We start from the raw sequence: 13,964 nt of genomic DNA, 5'->3' as shown, positions 1-13,964 counted from the left end.
TGTGCTCTAGATAAAGATTCTGAAGAGCCAAGAGTGCGTTTAGTTACAATTTAAAGGCTGCTATTGTATTTCATATACATAAGTGTACAAGTTCATCACAACTGTTCCAAAGGGAATAGATATTTAAGACATTTGGACATAATTTTTGTATTTATAAAGAAACACTCACTTTCTGCCTGGCTTGGTTTGGGTGCTTCCTGTTGATAGGACTGAAGTTTTTCTTGGGGAGGGACAGGTGAATTTGCAGGGCTAATCACTTCAATGGCATCACCAGGTGCTTCATATCGGTGGGAGGATACTAGGAGTTCAAACAGCAGATATGTTTTTAAATAAAACACAAATTTAAATAAGTGTGAACCCTTAATATTAAGAGCCAATAAATCTTGTCAAAACTTGTAATGTGGGGAGTTAATTTTATTTTCATGAATGAGGCAAATCTATTAGAGCAATTCAATAAGCATTTCCCCTCATTTTCATGATGCATTTACTACTGCAAGTAGAAGGCTATTATTTTTAGGAAATATCTTGTGATCTGTAGTGTGGTTAGTTTTGTTTTTCTTAGATTCGAGATAGTCACCTTTCTCCATCAAGACTTCCAAACTCTCAATGTACACTATACAAGGCGATCCTGAGTTTTGCAGTGAGCATCACAAGATTCTTAGGAAAAACTGCATTTGGCTATCAAGTGCTGCAAAGTTACAGCATTGTATAAATTAGCAGGGCTCGACAATGTAATCTACTCGCCCATGGTGAGTAGATTACAAGCTGGCAGAGCTGTGCAGCGTGGTCTGCGCATGCACACCGTGCTGAACCGCATGACTGGCGAGCAGGGCTCGCCGCGGCTTGGCGAGCCCTGTAAATGGGTATGGTTTTCTTTCATGGTAAGTAGCTGTCAATTACATAAAAGGAAAGACAGCATGGGAGAAGGCAATGCCCCACCGAGATTCTGCCCCCAGAATGCCTAGTGTTGCTGCCCCAGGTGCCTGCCCTCCCCATACTCAGGGGCCGGGGTGGCTAGGGCCATACATTGCCCATCCTTCCTGTGCTCCAGGGCAGGAGAGGCTGGGGCCGCACACTGCCCCACCTCGCCATGGTGCTCTGGGAAAGGGGGGCAGTGTGGGAGGGGCCTGGGCAGAAGGGGCAGAGTTGGGGGCTTGCCTCTCCCAGCCCTACCTTCACCCACCACCCACAGTATAGGATCTGCACTGTATTGGTAGCAATAGGATAAAACAAATCCATTCAGCTCTGCCATCTCCCTAAAGGCCAGGGTAGCAAGTGAAAGGAAGAGCCAAGACACGTACAACTGCTAGAAGAATCTGAACTCTGCGAGCCCCGATCCCGGGCATCCTTGTCCGACGCAATCTGCCGAGTGATGATCACATCTATGAAGTTAGCAGCTGTAATGGTGGTTTTCCCACGAGTCCTTAACTCTTCCTCGTACCGGGATTTAGGAGGCGGTCCTTTGTCTTTACCAGCCTCTGAATAAACTACCGATGAAGACGGACCCTGGGACTTGCCACTGGGAAAAGCTGCCGACGTGTACGGGCACGGAACAGGCCTCTTTTCTGCTTCCAGTGTTTTCTGTTCCAACTGTGGCTGCTGTTCACTAACGCCCACTGACCGGCGCCCAAGGTTCTCTTCTATTCTGGTTCCTTCATGCTTATGCTCTTTTGCTTTGACAACTTCCATCTGAGGAGCAGAAGCTGCAGCATCCACCAACGCAGCTAAGGCATCAGCAGCGGTGTTGTAGCGGGAAGCAGGCAACCCTTGGGTTATGGAGGGGGCTCCAGGTGTGAGCTGCCTGTTAGCAAATATCAAAAATCACTTGCATTAGGTCACACAACAGCAATTCTATGACTGCAGCTGGCTCTTCCAAGCACCCCACAAAGTGCAGCTTTTGTGACGCTAACACCTGTCTTTTACATCTGACAGAACTGCAGGCACTGTGTCACTTCCCACAGGCCACATACCTAGCAGACGATGGTAACTTTTGCTGTTTTTCATGCTAAGTTTACTGACAAGCTTAAGCCCAAAACCAATTTCTTTGTAACGAGTGTTAAGGAACGTACATGATGCGTAGCTGAGCAGCAGGATCCAGAGGGGTAATTACACTCGTCCCGTTGGTTCCTTGAAAAATACTGGGCCTTTGCTGCAGCATGTTCTCTTGGGCTCTAACGGAAGGAGAAGGTGAGCGAACGTATCCATGACTGCTGGGTCTACCAGGCTGCTCTGCACCTTAAGTGTGTGGAGAAAGTTAGTAGGGGGATGGAATATACAGCCCATGATAACATTAGCAAGTGTGTGTAAGACAATGCACAACTCAGAAGTACCATGTTATCACTTCTGCCACACCCCTTTGTACACGTGTATGCTGGTGTCAGGCATAGACGGTATTTAAAGCTTCCTAAAAAAACCAGCAGCCTGCAACCCGCATCGCTGAGCAAAATGCCAATTGTGACAGGGGCCGCCTTGGGATTCCATCCGTCAGATTCTGCATCACTACAATTGACCAAAGAGAACAAGAACACACCTACCGCCGTCTAGTACAGCAATACCCTCCTCTCCTAGGAATAACCCATTTAGAACAATAGGTTACACGTCCCTGTGGTTTTATTTTTTAAGAAGTCAAAAGTACTAACCTGGCGGTTATGGAAATTGGTTACATTTTGTATAAACAAGACTGATCCAAATGTGGCACTGTACACTCACCAGGGCGAAGGTAATGCTCGGTGGGAACTGCAGCCATCCTTTCCCTCTCCCGTTCCCTCTCCCGCTCCCTTTCACGTTCTCTCTCCCGCTCCTTCTCCCGTTCCCTCTCCCGCTCTCTCTCTGCGTTGACAGCTGCTGAAGCAGCCAGATGCGTAGGGTGTCCTATAAGATTCACAGGAAATGAAATGCTTCATGCAGCAAAGAAAAGTGTAAGATAAACACTGAAAAGCTCAGCAGGATGTATTACTCGACACGCACGTGCTACATGTTGAATCCAGAAAAGAATTATTTATGAATTCCCCAAAACACTAATTCCATTGAGAATAGCAAACGGACCATGATGACTCAACCCTAAAATTCACTGTCAAGGGAGGGGCTGTGAAACTACCTTCCCAAGTCACTGCATGGCAAGTTTAATACATGGTGTTAGGAGCAAGGCAGCTGTCAGATATAGGAGCCAAATACCACCCAGGAACAGAAATTAACGAGTTTATGTACAGATGACAGAATTTGGCCCATTGTGTTTAACAAACACCAAATACTTTATTTTTCTAGTGGTATGCTCTTCTCAAAGGCTTCCAGCAAATTGTTTTTTTATATATATATATATTTATATATATATATATATATATATATATATATATATAAATATATATATATATAAAAAAAAACAATCACAGTGGGGCTGTGATCCTGACTTGGGTACATTTGGTAGCTACTGAAACAAGATAACCGCCTCTTCCAATAGCTAATCCCTGTGGGGATTGATGGAACAGCAGCAAGACAACTTATCTAATGACAACAGAGAGAAGGCCAGAAAGTCCATGGACTAGGGATAACACAGAATACTCAGGGTTCTTACCTGGTGACATAGATGCAGGGTTGTAAGGCCGCGGAGGGAATGTGAGCTGGGTGCCAGGGATATATGTGATTCTCTCCATAGGAGGGGTACTTGTTCCTCCTGGATGAGGGACTAAGATAGTGGGAGCCATATTGTTCAGGTCAATAATTCCTGTTCAAAAGTTATAATGGAATTAGCATGTACTCCCTAATCTCAACAGTTCAGAATTACTAAAGAGAAGGAGATACGAATCCAGACTTTCTACCAGTGTTTACATAGAGTTTTGGTATGCATATGCAGACACCAGTTTTAAAACACGCCCATTTATGTATCAAACTCCACCCTCCAAAACGTGTCTCAAAGAAAGTCTGGAGGAGGCAGACATACCTCTTGCTCCTGCATATGGGAGGGCTAAAGTTTGCTCTCTAGGAGACAGTCCTCTGGTTACATCAGGACGTAAGTTAACCTGCATCTGCTGTGAGGTAATATAGTCATTTAGGATTGTCTGCCGTGTGTTCTCCATTGCATAAAGCTGATACTGACTTGGGTATCCTGGGGTAGGTGAAAGCTGCCTTTGGAACAGGTATGCCGCAGCAGCTGGGGATGAAGAAAAAAAATGTTTAGTGTGCAGTGGAGGAAGAGTTAGGAATTGATAGTTTAAAAATATTTTTTAGGCTTTAATAAGGTTTGCCAAAATGCCAGGCCAGCTCTGGCAAACTCAAAACTAGTCTTTTCAATGCCAATGTTCCATAAAGAATATGCATTCTTGTACTTAGCTAGAAAAGGTTATGGAATCCAAGCTGAAGAAATATGCTTTACGGAAAAAGCTATGAATAAATCTTAATGTTCTCTAGAAGTGAAGGACTGAAATATCCACACAGGATAATGAGAAACAGGATAATAAAAGGAAAAATAAAGGATAAACAAAGGAAAAATAAAGGATAAACAATAAGCAGTGGAAACAGATCTTTGGGTTTCAAATCACTTTCCTGTTTTCAATTCTATCCAAGTACATTCTAAGGGCAAAACACTATACAGTTTGGTAATCTCTGAATTAGAGTGTTTCACTCACAAAACCCTGAAGAGTGGTGGTCCTCACCAGGCTTTTATTTTATCACTTACGGTGTATGTTTATCTTGGATGACTGCCATTCTTTTAACAAATATTTTATTTAAAAATATCCTCTGACCAGCTCCTATTTTTGATACACACAAAATAGATAATTTAACAAATTATTCTATACGATCTTTAAAAGGGAAAAACCTTTTATTCTAATTGAGAGAAAAATGAAGTATTAGCCTAGGAATATTTTAAGAATGTTTTGATTTTAAAATTGGAAAAGGCCTTTTAACAGGATGCTGGGCAGAAAAGTATAGCTCCTGGTAAAACCTTTTTTAAATTGTGGCTCCATTGACCTTTGCTATGAATGTACAATCTTTTCTGTACGTTAAAGACCATAGTACTGAGAAGAAAAAACAAACCACATTTACCGGGATCCAGAGCCCTGTGAAATGGCATGGCTGAATCTAAGTGAGGGGGGAGATGGCTCCTGTAGACTTCTGGAGTAGATCCTCTATGATGGGAGTCAAAGGGACTATGAGTTACTACAGGATCAACCCCTGGGACAGGAGACTTCGCTGGTACACTCTCTCTTTGAGTTGGGGTAAGTGTGGTTTTCCTTTCATGATTAGCAGGCTTCCCAGAAGATACTCCAGCTAGGGGAAAAAAATACTTGTAAGAAATACATTTACAGCTTCACCAGCTCTTAAGAGTGTAAACTAGCTTAAAAAAGGGATCAGATGCTACTGACATACTTCACACTCCTGTACAAGAGTACACCAGTCAGAACACCTTACACACCTTGCACACCTAAAACAATTTGTTGGAACTGAATATAGTGACTAAATTAATTCAGAAGCAGACTATAAGGTGGCCTCTCAGTGTAACATATCACCTCCATCCTCCAGATACTTTAGCGCCTTAAGTGAATATCCAAAAAACCCACACTTAAACACCTTTGAAGTGACCCAGTATAAAGTACGAGTTGAGACCTCCTACCTCTAGGAAAGCATGTTTGCCTTGGGTGGAAGTTTTGTGGTAGAAATTTGAATACAGGTGGAACTCTGAACAGTCCACCCTGCACAGTCTTAATCTGTCTGATGCCTGTAGATAAACAAAAGGCCTCAGGCTCTCACCCTAAGATTCACCAAAATTCAATTTACTTAGAAATAATGAACTGACTTGACAAAACAAACAGAGGTGGTCTGGTATAATAACTTGAAATAGATGTGTGTGTTAGTGGAGATGGTGCTAGTATTTTTGATAATATAAGGCTCTGATGGGTATAGCTCAGAGTCTGAAAAGGAACCCTTTAACAAAAACCAGTGAAATTACTCAATTATGTCAAATAAGAGAGCTAAACTTCTGAGGAAACATAACTTTTACTTTCATTGAAATTGGTTTGGTGACACACACAGTACCCATCATTAGAAATGTCACCAAACATCTAACAATATGGCTACAATCTGCTTCTACAAAGCAGCAGTCCTGAAGATTTTTTTTCCCTTCACTCAAAAAATCTTAATGATTTGAATGAGGTATTTTAAAATATGTAATCCTAAAATTTACAATAATTTTAGAGTTATGTTAAGTTTTAGGGAAGACCACTTGACAGTTTCTAAAATTTAAACATTGACTATTGTCCAGTGTTTCTCAACCAGTGGTACGAGTACCCTTAGAGGTACTCGAGAGAAGTCCGGGGTGCACATCAACAACTGAAATTTGGAGAAAACGGAATTTTGGTTTTAAGGAGTACTTTATATAAAAAAAAAGGTTGAGAAGCACTGGACTATACATTTAAGTTATTTAAAACAAACGAAACTTTAATTTGTTTTCAACAGACTTATTAAGCTGAAACCTCTCTATTATATTTTGAACAATGGCTATTGTGTAGTTTAGGAAGATTAGGCTAATTTGTATGCTAAGGTGCTTTCTGACTTTTCCTGGAATTAATTCATAGCCTCAAAAGAAGAAAAAACACCTATGTGACTGGCTCAGAGTTCAGTATTATTTATATGAATTCAGCTTCTAAAACATACTGGGTACATTATGGACACAAGAGTCTTTCATGCTATAAACTTTAGAGGGCAAAGACAAAAGATATGAAGAATGGGAGAACCATGTAGCCAAGTAGCGAGGAGTCCTGTGGCACCTTATAGACTAACTGAAGTGTTGGAGCATAAGCTTTCGTGGGCAAAGACCCACTTCGTCAGATCTGGCGAAGTGGGTCTTTGCCCACGAAAGCTTATGCTCCAACACTTCAGTTAGTCTATAAGGTGCCACAGGACTCCTCGCGGCTTTTGCAGATTCAGACTAACACGGCTACCCCTCTGATACTTGTAGCCAAGTAATGAATGGCACATGTGCGAGTTCCAGCTATTCCCCTCTACCTGATGCTGTAGGAGCTCATCTACACTTCAGGGAAGATTGATGTTCTGGAGGTCGATTTTCCAGCATTCGATTTAGTGGGTCAGGAAAGGACCTGCTAAATTGAACACTGAAGGTGCCCCCTTCGACCTAGAACTCCTTGCAGTGGCGAGCAGTAAGGGACAGAAGACCCATTGACCTCCTGCTTGCTTTGGGGCCGCCCCAGAAAAAAAAAAAATCAATGCAAGGTACGTCAACTCCAGGTACGCAATTCATTTAGCTGGAGTTGAATATCCTGCATTATTTTCTCCGCCAGTGTAGACCTGGCCTAAATAGCTATTTGGCAATTTCTTGTAAGCAATATGGCAGAAATGCATCAGCAGGAGCAATCTGAATGCAAGACCTGCTCAAGGAGCGCGTTCTGAGGGAGAGACACGGAGAATGCTGGGAGGATGCAACATCTCCAATGATGGGACAATTGTAGAAGAAACTCAAGTGGTTGCCGTGCTGGAGACTGGGCATCTTAGCCCTCCCTGCTAGAAGAAAAGTAGCTGTTTCAAGATATCGCCACAAAACTATTTTTATCCTGATGGCTGACAATTAAATTAGATGAGAACGTATAAAGGATTTAAGTTAGAGAAACAGATTTTATATGGGGAGTCTAGTAATGGTCCCCAGGCAGTAGGTATAAGAGGCAAGGGACACTGCCTTTGCCTTCCCTGGGTCTTAGTGCTCAACCCCTCAACTCTTCCTATCACTATTCTGACCCTTCCTGCAGGCTGCCATAGCAGACTCTTCCTTGGGAGGAGATCTAGTAAGTGAAAAGGCTTTCCAGCCTGTTGCTAGACTTATTAGCAGAACACTAAAACCATTAAAAAGCCATTCAAATGGCAATGAGGCCATTTTACCCGTATGCTGTCAGTTTCTGAATTTACTGATAAACAGCTGGGTGTTACCGTAATATTTACTCAGAACGTGTTAGTACAGGACCTTCGTCCTTTATACAGCTATTTTAGAGCATGTCTGTCTGCGAGTCCATTTGTTCTTCAAGAATGCCTCCCAAATGGCAAGAACTAGGGTCACCAAATTTGCCAGGCAGCTTCCTCTTACCATAACTTAAAGCAAGGTCAGGGTTGGGCTGTGCCAGGAGAAACGGAAGCCCTGGGAAAGGGCCAGTTTTCCATAACACAAAGGGAGGGGCTGCTGTTTGGAGGGACGCCATAGGAGCGTGGCCACGGGGGGCAGTGAGCCCACAGGGGACAGCTATCCTACAGTGTCCACTGGGGGCAGCCGTACTATCAGGGGAGTGGCCAGCAGGGCTAGGGCTCTGCTATTTTGCCTGCCACCAGAAAAGGTAAGTGGGGTCCCCCGCCCAGGTGACACCCCTTGCTGGACACCCCCTGCCCTCGGAAGGGTTGGGGGAAGGGAGAGAGTGCCCCCACAGCTGGGGGGGCCTGCTGGTCTCCAGGGACAAGCTGGCAGCCAGGGTGCTCAGGCCTCACTGGGGAGAAGCCAGTGGTCACACTCCCAATCTCCTGCTCTGAGCCTCTCCTTGCCCCCTGCCCTGACTCCAGCACTCTTGGCCTCTTGTCCTGAGCCTCTCCTCACCCCCCCAGTTTTCACACCCTCCCATACCCCCAGCCTCCTGCCCTGAGCTCTCTACATCCCCAAGGCCCTGACCTGACCCCTGCACCTCAGAGCAGGGGGCTGGCGGTGTGTGAAAGACCCGGGCAATGCCGGGCAAGTCTGCTAGCTTAAAATCTCGCAATGTGTTGCTGAAGATTATAAAAATCACATCTCCAAAAAACCCTTGCATAGATATTTAGGTGCACAATCATTTCTAGCCTCGAATGCTGGGGTCTTCAGACATTTTTTAAATAAATTCTTCAAAAGACCACCCTTATCTAAACATATTTCAGTTTGAATTACTATAGAATAAAAAGCTTGCTTTCAAAGCATCCTGTCCTGTCTGTCCATCCCCATAAAATTACTCTTCCCCCCTTTCCTCCCCTCCTGGAGATGGTTGACAGAGCACTAGGATGGCTCTCTCCCAGTGCTTGTGCTGTGGCCATGCTTTCAGTATAAACTCCTTAAGTGTAGACAAAGCCTAAACCTCTGATTATTTTAAATTGAATGTCTCAATATGCAGTAATCTGGCCTAATTTCTTTATAATGCTTTAAGAGTACATTTAAATATAAAATCAGCTTAGAAATACTGAGATCTGAGAAGAGCTTCATCATGTATTGCAGAATATTTCATGTTGCATTCAGGAAGTCAGCTGACTTGCCCTTACTACAAAGTTTTCGCACATAAATCTCTGGCAAATTTCAGGCTCTATCCAAAAACCTGTGACCAAAATGTTTTATTCCCATATTTAAAATAGGTACCTTCTGAATGTCCCATCTTCGTAATCGGTCATGCAGTGGAAAGCGTGTTCCATGCAGAAGTGTGTGGGGGATTTGTTTTTTAAATATCATTTGCTTCATTTGGGTTCTGGGATTTGGCTGGGAGAAAGTGAGCAGGGAGTGGGAGGGAAGAGAAGAGGGAGACAGCAGGGAGCAAGGGTAGAGCAGGGGTGGTGTATGGGCAGTGACAAAGGCAGAGGCAGCGGCTGCAGAACCTGCCTCTCCAAGCAGCAGCCTCACCCACCACCCATGTAATGGCCTTAGTTTCCTCTCATTCAAAGGTGGTCCCAGATATTAAATGGATTTCAGCCAACACAACCACCCACGCTTCTGTGAAGAGTGGCTTTTCAAAGTTATTTCCAAGTCTATAACCTTTTACTAGCTTTTCTTTTTCAACACAGAGCTGCAAGTTGTGCTGGGATCCCGTGTGCGTGTATGCAATTAAGTTTGATGGGTTGCAGGCTATAGCTTTCTGGTACTTAAGCATCACTTCGCAGACCGAACAAAACAAACCATTAATAGGCTATGACAAAGACACCGGCTAATATGGCCAGCACACACACTTTGGTAACTTTCTGTCAAACTGGGCTTTAAAAGATTTGGTTGAATGTAAGTGGTTTTCCAGGTCAGTGTAAACCATGGCCTCACAGAGATGCATCTCTTGCAGGCAGCAATACAGCCTTTATGGTCTTAAAGGACCTCTCATGTTAGTCTGATTTGCTTTTTCTTTGGTACTTATGCTCCAGTCCCCTGTTCTTTCAAATCCCTCCTAAAAATTGTTATCGAACTGCTAAAAAAATCCTGAAAAGAACGAATATGTGAAGTAATAAAAAAACTAAACTATGAGGCAGTATACATGGCATTCTTATATTATGTAATCTATTTTATATAACTTTGTCCAACTATACTAACGAAAAATAAAGAGGCTATTAATTTTGCCGCTGATTTCAATGGGGCTAGGATTTCACTCTTGTGACTCTAAATCCCTGCCTTATCATAAATTTATTGTGCAGTCTTGGACAAGCTAGTAACATCTTTGATTCATTTTACCGTCTGTAAGATAGCTATAATTCTTACCTTACGGGGTATTAAGTTCATTTTCAGTTCCTTGGGATCAATAGCATTATAAAAGCAAAAAGGGTCACTAAGGCAATGTCTCCAATTACCGGTGGATCAACGATAGATCTTTCTGGGTTCAATTCAGCAGGTCTAGTAAAGACCCGCTAAATTGAACACCGAGGGCACCCCCATCAATGGCAGTACTGCTGTTGCAAGGAGCAAGGGAAGTCGATGAGAGAGTTCCGGGCTGCCTCAAAAATTGATGCAAGGTACGTCAACTCCAGCTATGCCCATCATGTAGCTGGAGTTACATATCTTGCGTTGATTTTCCCTGACAGTGTAGACCTGGCCTAAGGGAAAGACTGAACCTTTACTGTAGTGAAAGTATACAGGTTTCTTGTTCTTGGCAATGTTGATATATGAGACACATTCTAAGAGGCTGAGGCCTAAGATTAAAATTGTGAGAGGGTTACAAACCAGTATAAACAGAAAGGTTTCCATGACAATTTCAATTAACATTGGGATTTTTAGGACATTCCTGTTCATGGCTTGCAACCCAAATTGAATAGAACTTTGACAGAACATAAGAACAGTGCAATGATCTGTAAATTCCATACCCTGACATGTATTTTTTAAAAGTGTCCTATACGCTTTACTCAAACAGCACTCAGTCTAAAGAAGTTTTAACAACTGTTACAGTTTTCTATGGCCAGCTCTCTCTGGGCAAGAGGGAGCATACCTTCAGTAACTCTGTTCATCATAGGCGAACTCCTGGACATGGGGCTTTGATAGTTCACAGGTGTTCTCCTTGCGTTGGCGTCATCATAAATCCCAGGGCTTAACTGTGATTTGGGAGTTTCATGAAGTGTTGACCTAAGGACAGAGGTGCCAGAGCTGACCACCGATGTATGACGGGAACGTACAACCTCCCCAGTCTTCACATCTTCATATTTTGCTCGTTCTACCACCTTCATGTTTTCTGGTACCATTTCCAGCTGAGGCATTCCACGGGGCAGCTTACTTGGTCCAGTGATTAAGGATTTTACATTGTGTTTGATAGCCGACTGGACGGAGTTGCTTTCATATTTTATGGGTGTGCCCTAGAGGAGCAAAAGACCATTAGTAGCCAAGGTCATCCTGGCAGCCTTCCACAGCTGCTATGAAATCAGATTGTGATTCGTTTTTAATCTTGTGTTATATACTTGCATGAATTTTATGCCATCTGATGCAACTGAAACGAACAGAGATACACAGTACAAGCTAGCTCATACAAAGTGCCAAGCACTCTTGTCAAAATGCTACATAACCTGAAGATTTTTATTAATGCACGGATGGAATATTTTTAAACTTAATTAAAAACACCCAACCCTCTGTTTTTGGGCAAAGACACATGAATTCCTTAAATGCAATAAACATCCAGAATAGATTTACCAGAGTACCAAGGCAGCAGTAAGAGTCCAGTACTGATTTGGATGGTTACCTGAGAAATGGAGCCTTCCATAATTGGCCTTGCACTTTGTACAATTTCAGGAGTCTTGCGACTTTCTTGGTTTAAAAGGTCCTGTCTTGGGATTTCATGGATGGAACGGCCCATTTCTTTAATAGTTGTGACTCCATCATATGGCTTTCCCTTGGTTATGGCTCCTTCAAAGGTTCGTATGGGAGGAGACTCTCTCTTAATCTGTTTAGGATACTTCAGGCCTTCTTCAAAACTCTCAGCTGTTGCTCTTGGTGTACCTTGTGCACGGAAGGAAAATAAACCAACCAGTAACTTGGTATGTTAATGGCCACTGAAACAGAACATTAAATATCAGTTAATTGAATAGTCAGTTAACCTCATGAATTCTTATTGGTTACTCGACTATTCTGTAGTCCCCGGGAGAGGGGCCGGCAGCCAGTGTACTCCAGCCTCACTCCTGAAGAGCCCCCTGCCACTCCTCACTGCAGCCTCTGTATCAGAGGTAGCAGTGCTGGATGCCAGGCGGGAGCTGATCTGTGAGGGGAGCCAGTTTAAAAAACCAGCACCCCTTTTGGTCCAGCTGCCTGTCGCCCCGTGCTGCTGCCTCTGATAGAGGCAGCAGCACAGCGTGGCAGCAGCCCGTCTGTGGGGGATCTGAGGTCCCGGACCTGATGCGAGCTGGAACTGAGCTAGGCTGACTGATCACCTGGCTTATAATACACTTTAAATGCAGAGCTGCAGCAGGGGTAGGTCCCGGACCCGACATGAGCCAGGACAGAGCTGGCCAGCCTATTAAAAACTTGCAGGAAGGGGAAGGAGGGAGGAGAGAGGGTGGGTGCATGTTGTCTATAGCATTAACCGATAAGCTTTTGCTTATCAGTTAATCGACTACACGATTACATCCCTACACTGAGAGGCCTTTTTGCTCATTTAGCACACTGCAAATACTAAAGCAAACTGTAGCTTCGACCTGCCACTAAAAATGTGTCTAATATAAAGCACAGAGAAGACTCTAATGTAGAGAGAAATGCGTGAAGTACTTACATATTTTTTAAGTGAACTAATTTTACCACTAAAACCCATAAGGGAACAGCACTGAACAAGTGTCTAAGACACTGGATGGGACAAGCATGCTCAAATGCTAAAAGCAAAAGGCAGGAATACACCTCAAATACTTCCTTATAACACGATGTTATTTTGATACAGCACCTGTAGATGCAAAATGCTAAATGCACTTTCAGTTTCACAAATTTCCTCACATAAAATAACTCCCCATTTACCAGTTCTTGCACAAAAACTTGAAGAGCAATACGTATCAGTAGACTACTCACAGGAAGCTCATACTTGGAACACACACCTCTCTACTAAAAGGTTAGCATGGCCACTATTGTCAGCAACCGGGTGGGGTTCTAAAAAGTCAGACTTCTAGGATCAATAAGCAAACGTCAGCCTCTGCACTACTGAAAACTTTACCTTGCATTATAGAGCCAGACAGCACAGTCCTCTCCTTCAGCTCTGCATGAGGGCTGCCCCTTGGTAGCGTACGGCATATTAACCCTAAAAAGTTTATTTGGCTGAGTTAGGCAATTAAATACAAGAATGTGATAAAGTACATGCTACCTACCTAGCAACTTATATACAGGCAGTCCCCGGGTTACGTACAAGATAGGGACTGTAGGTTTGTTCTTAAGTTGAATTTGTATGTAAGTCGGAACTGGCTCCAGATTCAGCCGCTGCTGAAACTGATCAGCCGCTGACTACAGGAAGCCCCAGGCAGAGTTGCTCTGCCTCCGGCTTCCTGGAATCAGCCGCTGATCAGTTTCAACAGCAGCTGAATCTGGACTCCTGGGACAGAACAGCTGGGGCGCTGCCGGGTAGGTCCCCGCAGGACCAACCCGGCAGCACCCCAGCTGCTCTACCCCAGGAGTCCCGCAACAAAAGCCTGGTCTGCGGGGGGGGGGGCGCGCTAGCCCCCCCCCCCCCCCCCTCCCCCCCCCAGCAGACCAGGGAGACCCGAGCAAAGCCACGGAGGCGCAGAGGTCCCGCAGCCTCTGCGGCTTTGCT

General features: G+C 44.0%; 1 protein-coding gene across 15 annotated transcripts in view; it reads right to left on the bottom strand.

Annotated features, from left to right (window-relative positions):
* The window catches only part of NCOR1 (nuclear receptor corepressor 1), a 113,118-nt gene that overhangs the window by 14,150 nt on the left and 85,004 nt on the right, over positions 1 to 13,964 (bottom strand). For 10 of the 15 annotated variants that reach the window (XM_075904320.2, XM_075904332.2, XM_075904319.2 and 7 more), the window contains 11 exons: positions 13,374 to 13,457; positions 11,922 to 12,178; positions 11,181 to 11,541; positions 5,609 to 5,713; positions 5,041 to 5,265; positions 3,938 to 4,147; positions 3,572 to 3,721; positions 2,710 to 2,871; positions 2,070 to 2,235; positions 1,302 to 1,801; positions 170 to 298 (listed from right to left, as the gene is read on the bottom strand). In XM_075904320.2, the coding sequence (XP_075760435.2) occupies positions 170 to 298; positions 1,302 to 1,801; positions 2,070 to 2,235; positions 2,710 to 2,871; positions 3,572 to 3,721; positions 3,938 to 4,147; positions 5,041 to 5,265; positions 5,609 to 5,713; positions 11,181 to 11,541; positions 11,922 to 12,178; positions 13,374 to 13,457 (2,349 nt within the window). The remainder of the gene's footprint in view (positions 1 to 169; positions 299 to 1,301; positions 1,802 to 2,069; positions 2,236 to 2,709; positions 2,872 to 3,571; positions 3,722 to 3,937; positions 4,148 to 5,040; positions 5,266 to 5,608; positions 5,714 to 11,180; positions 11,542 to 11,921; positions 12,179 to 13,373; positions 13,458 to 13,964) is intronic. The other 5 variants (XM_075904328.2, XM_075904330.2, XM_075904336.2 and 2 more) reach the window with 1 other exon arrangement.

This window comes from Pelodiscus sinensis, chromosome 21 (assembly GCF_052426305.1).
Source record: "Pelodiscus sinensis isolate ZL-2025 chromosome 21, ASM5242630v1, whole genome shotgun sequence".
Lineage (NCBI taxonomy): Eukaryota > Metazoa > Chordata > Testudines > Trionychidae > Pelodiscus > Pelodiscus sinensis.
Note: the sequence above shows the minus strand (reverse complement) of the source record. Positions and strands in the feature narration are given on the sequence as shown.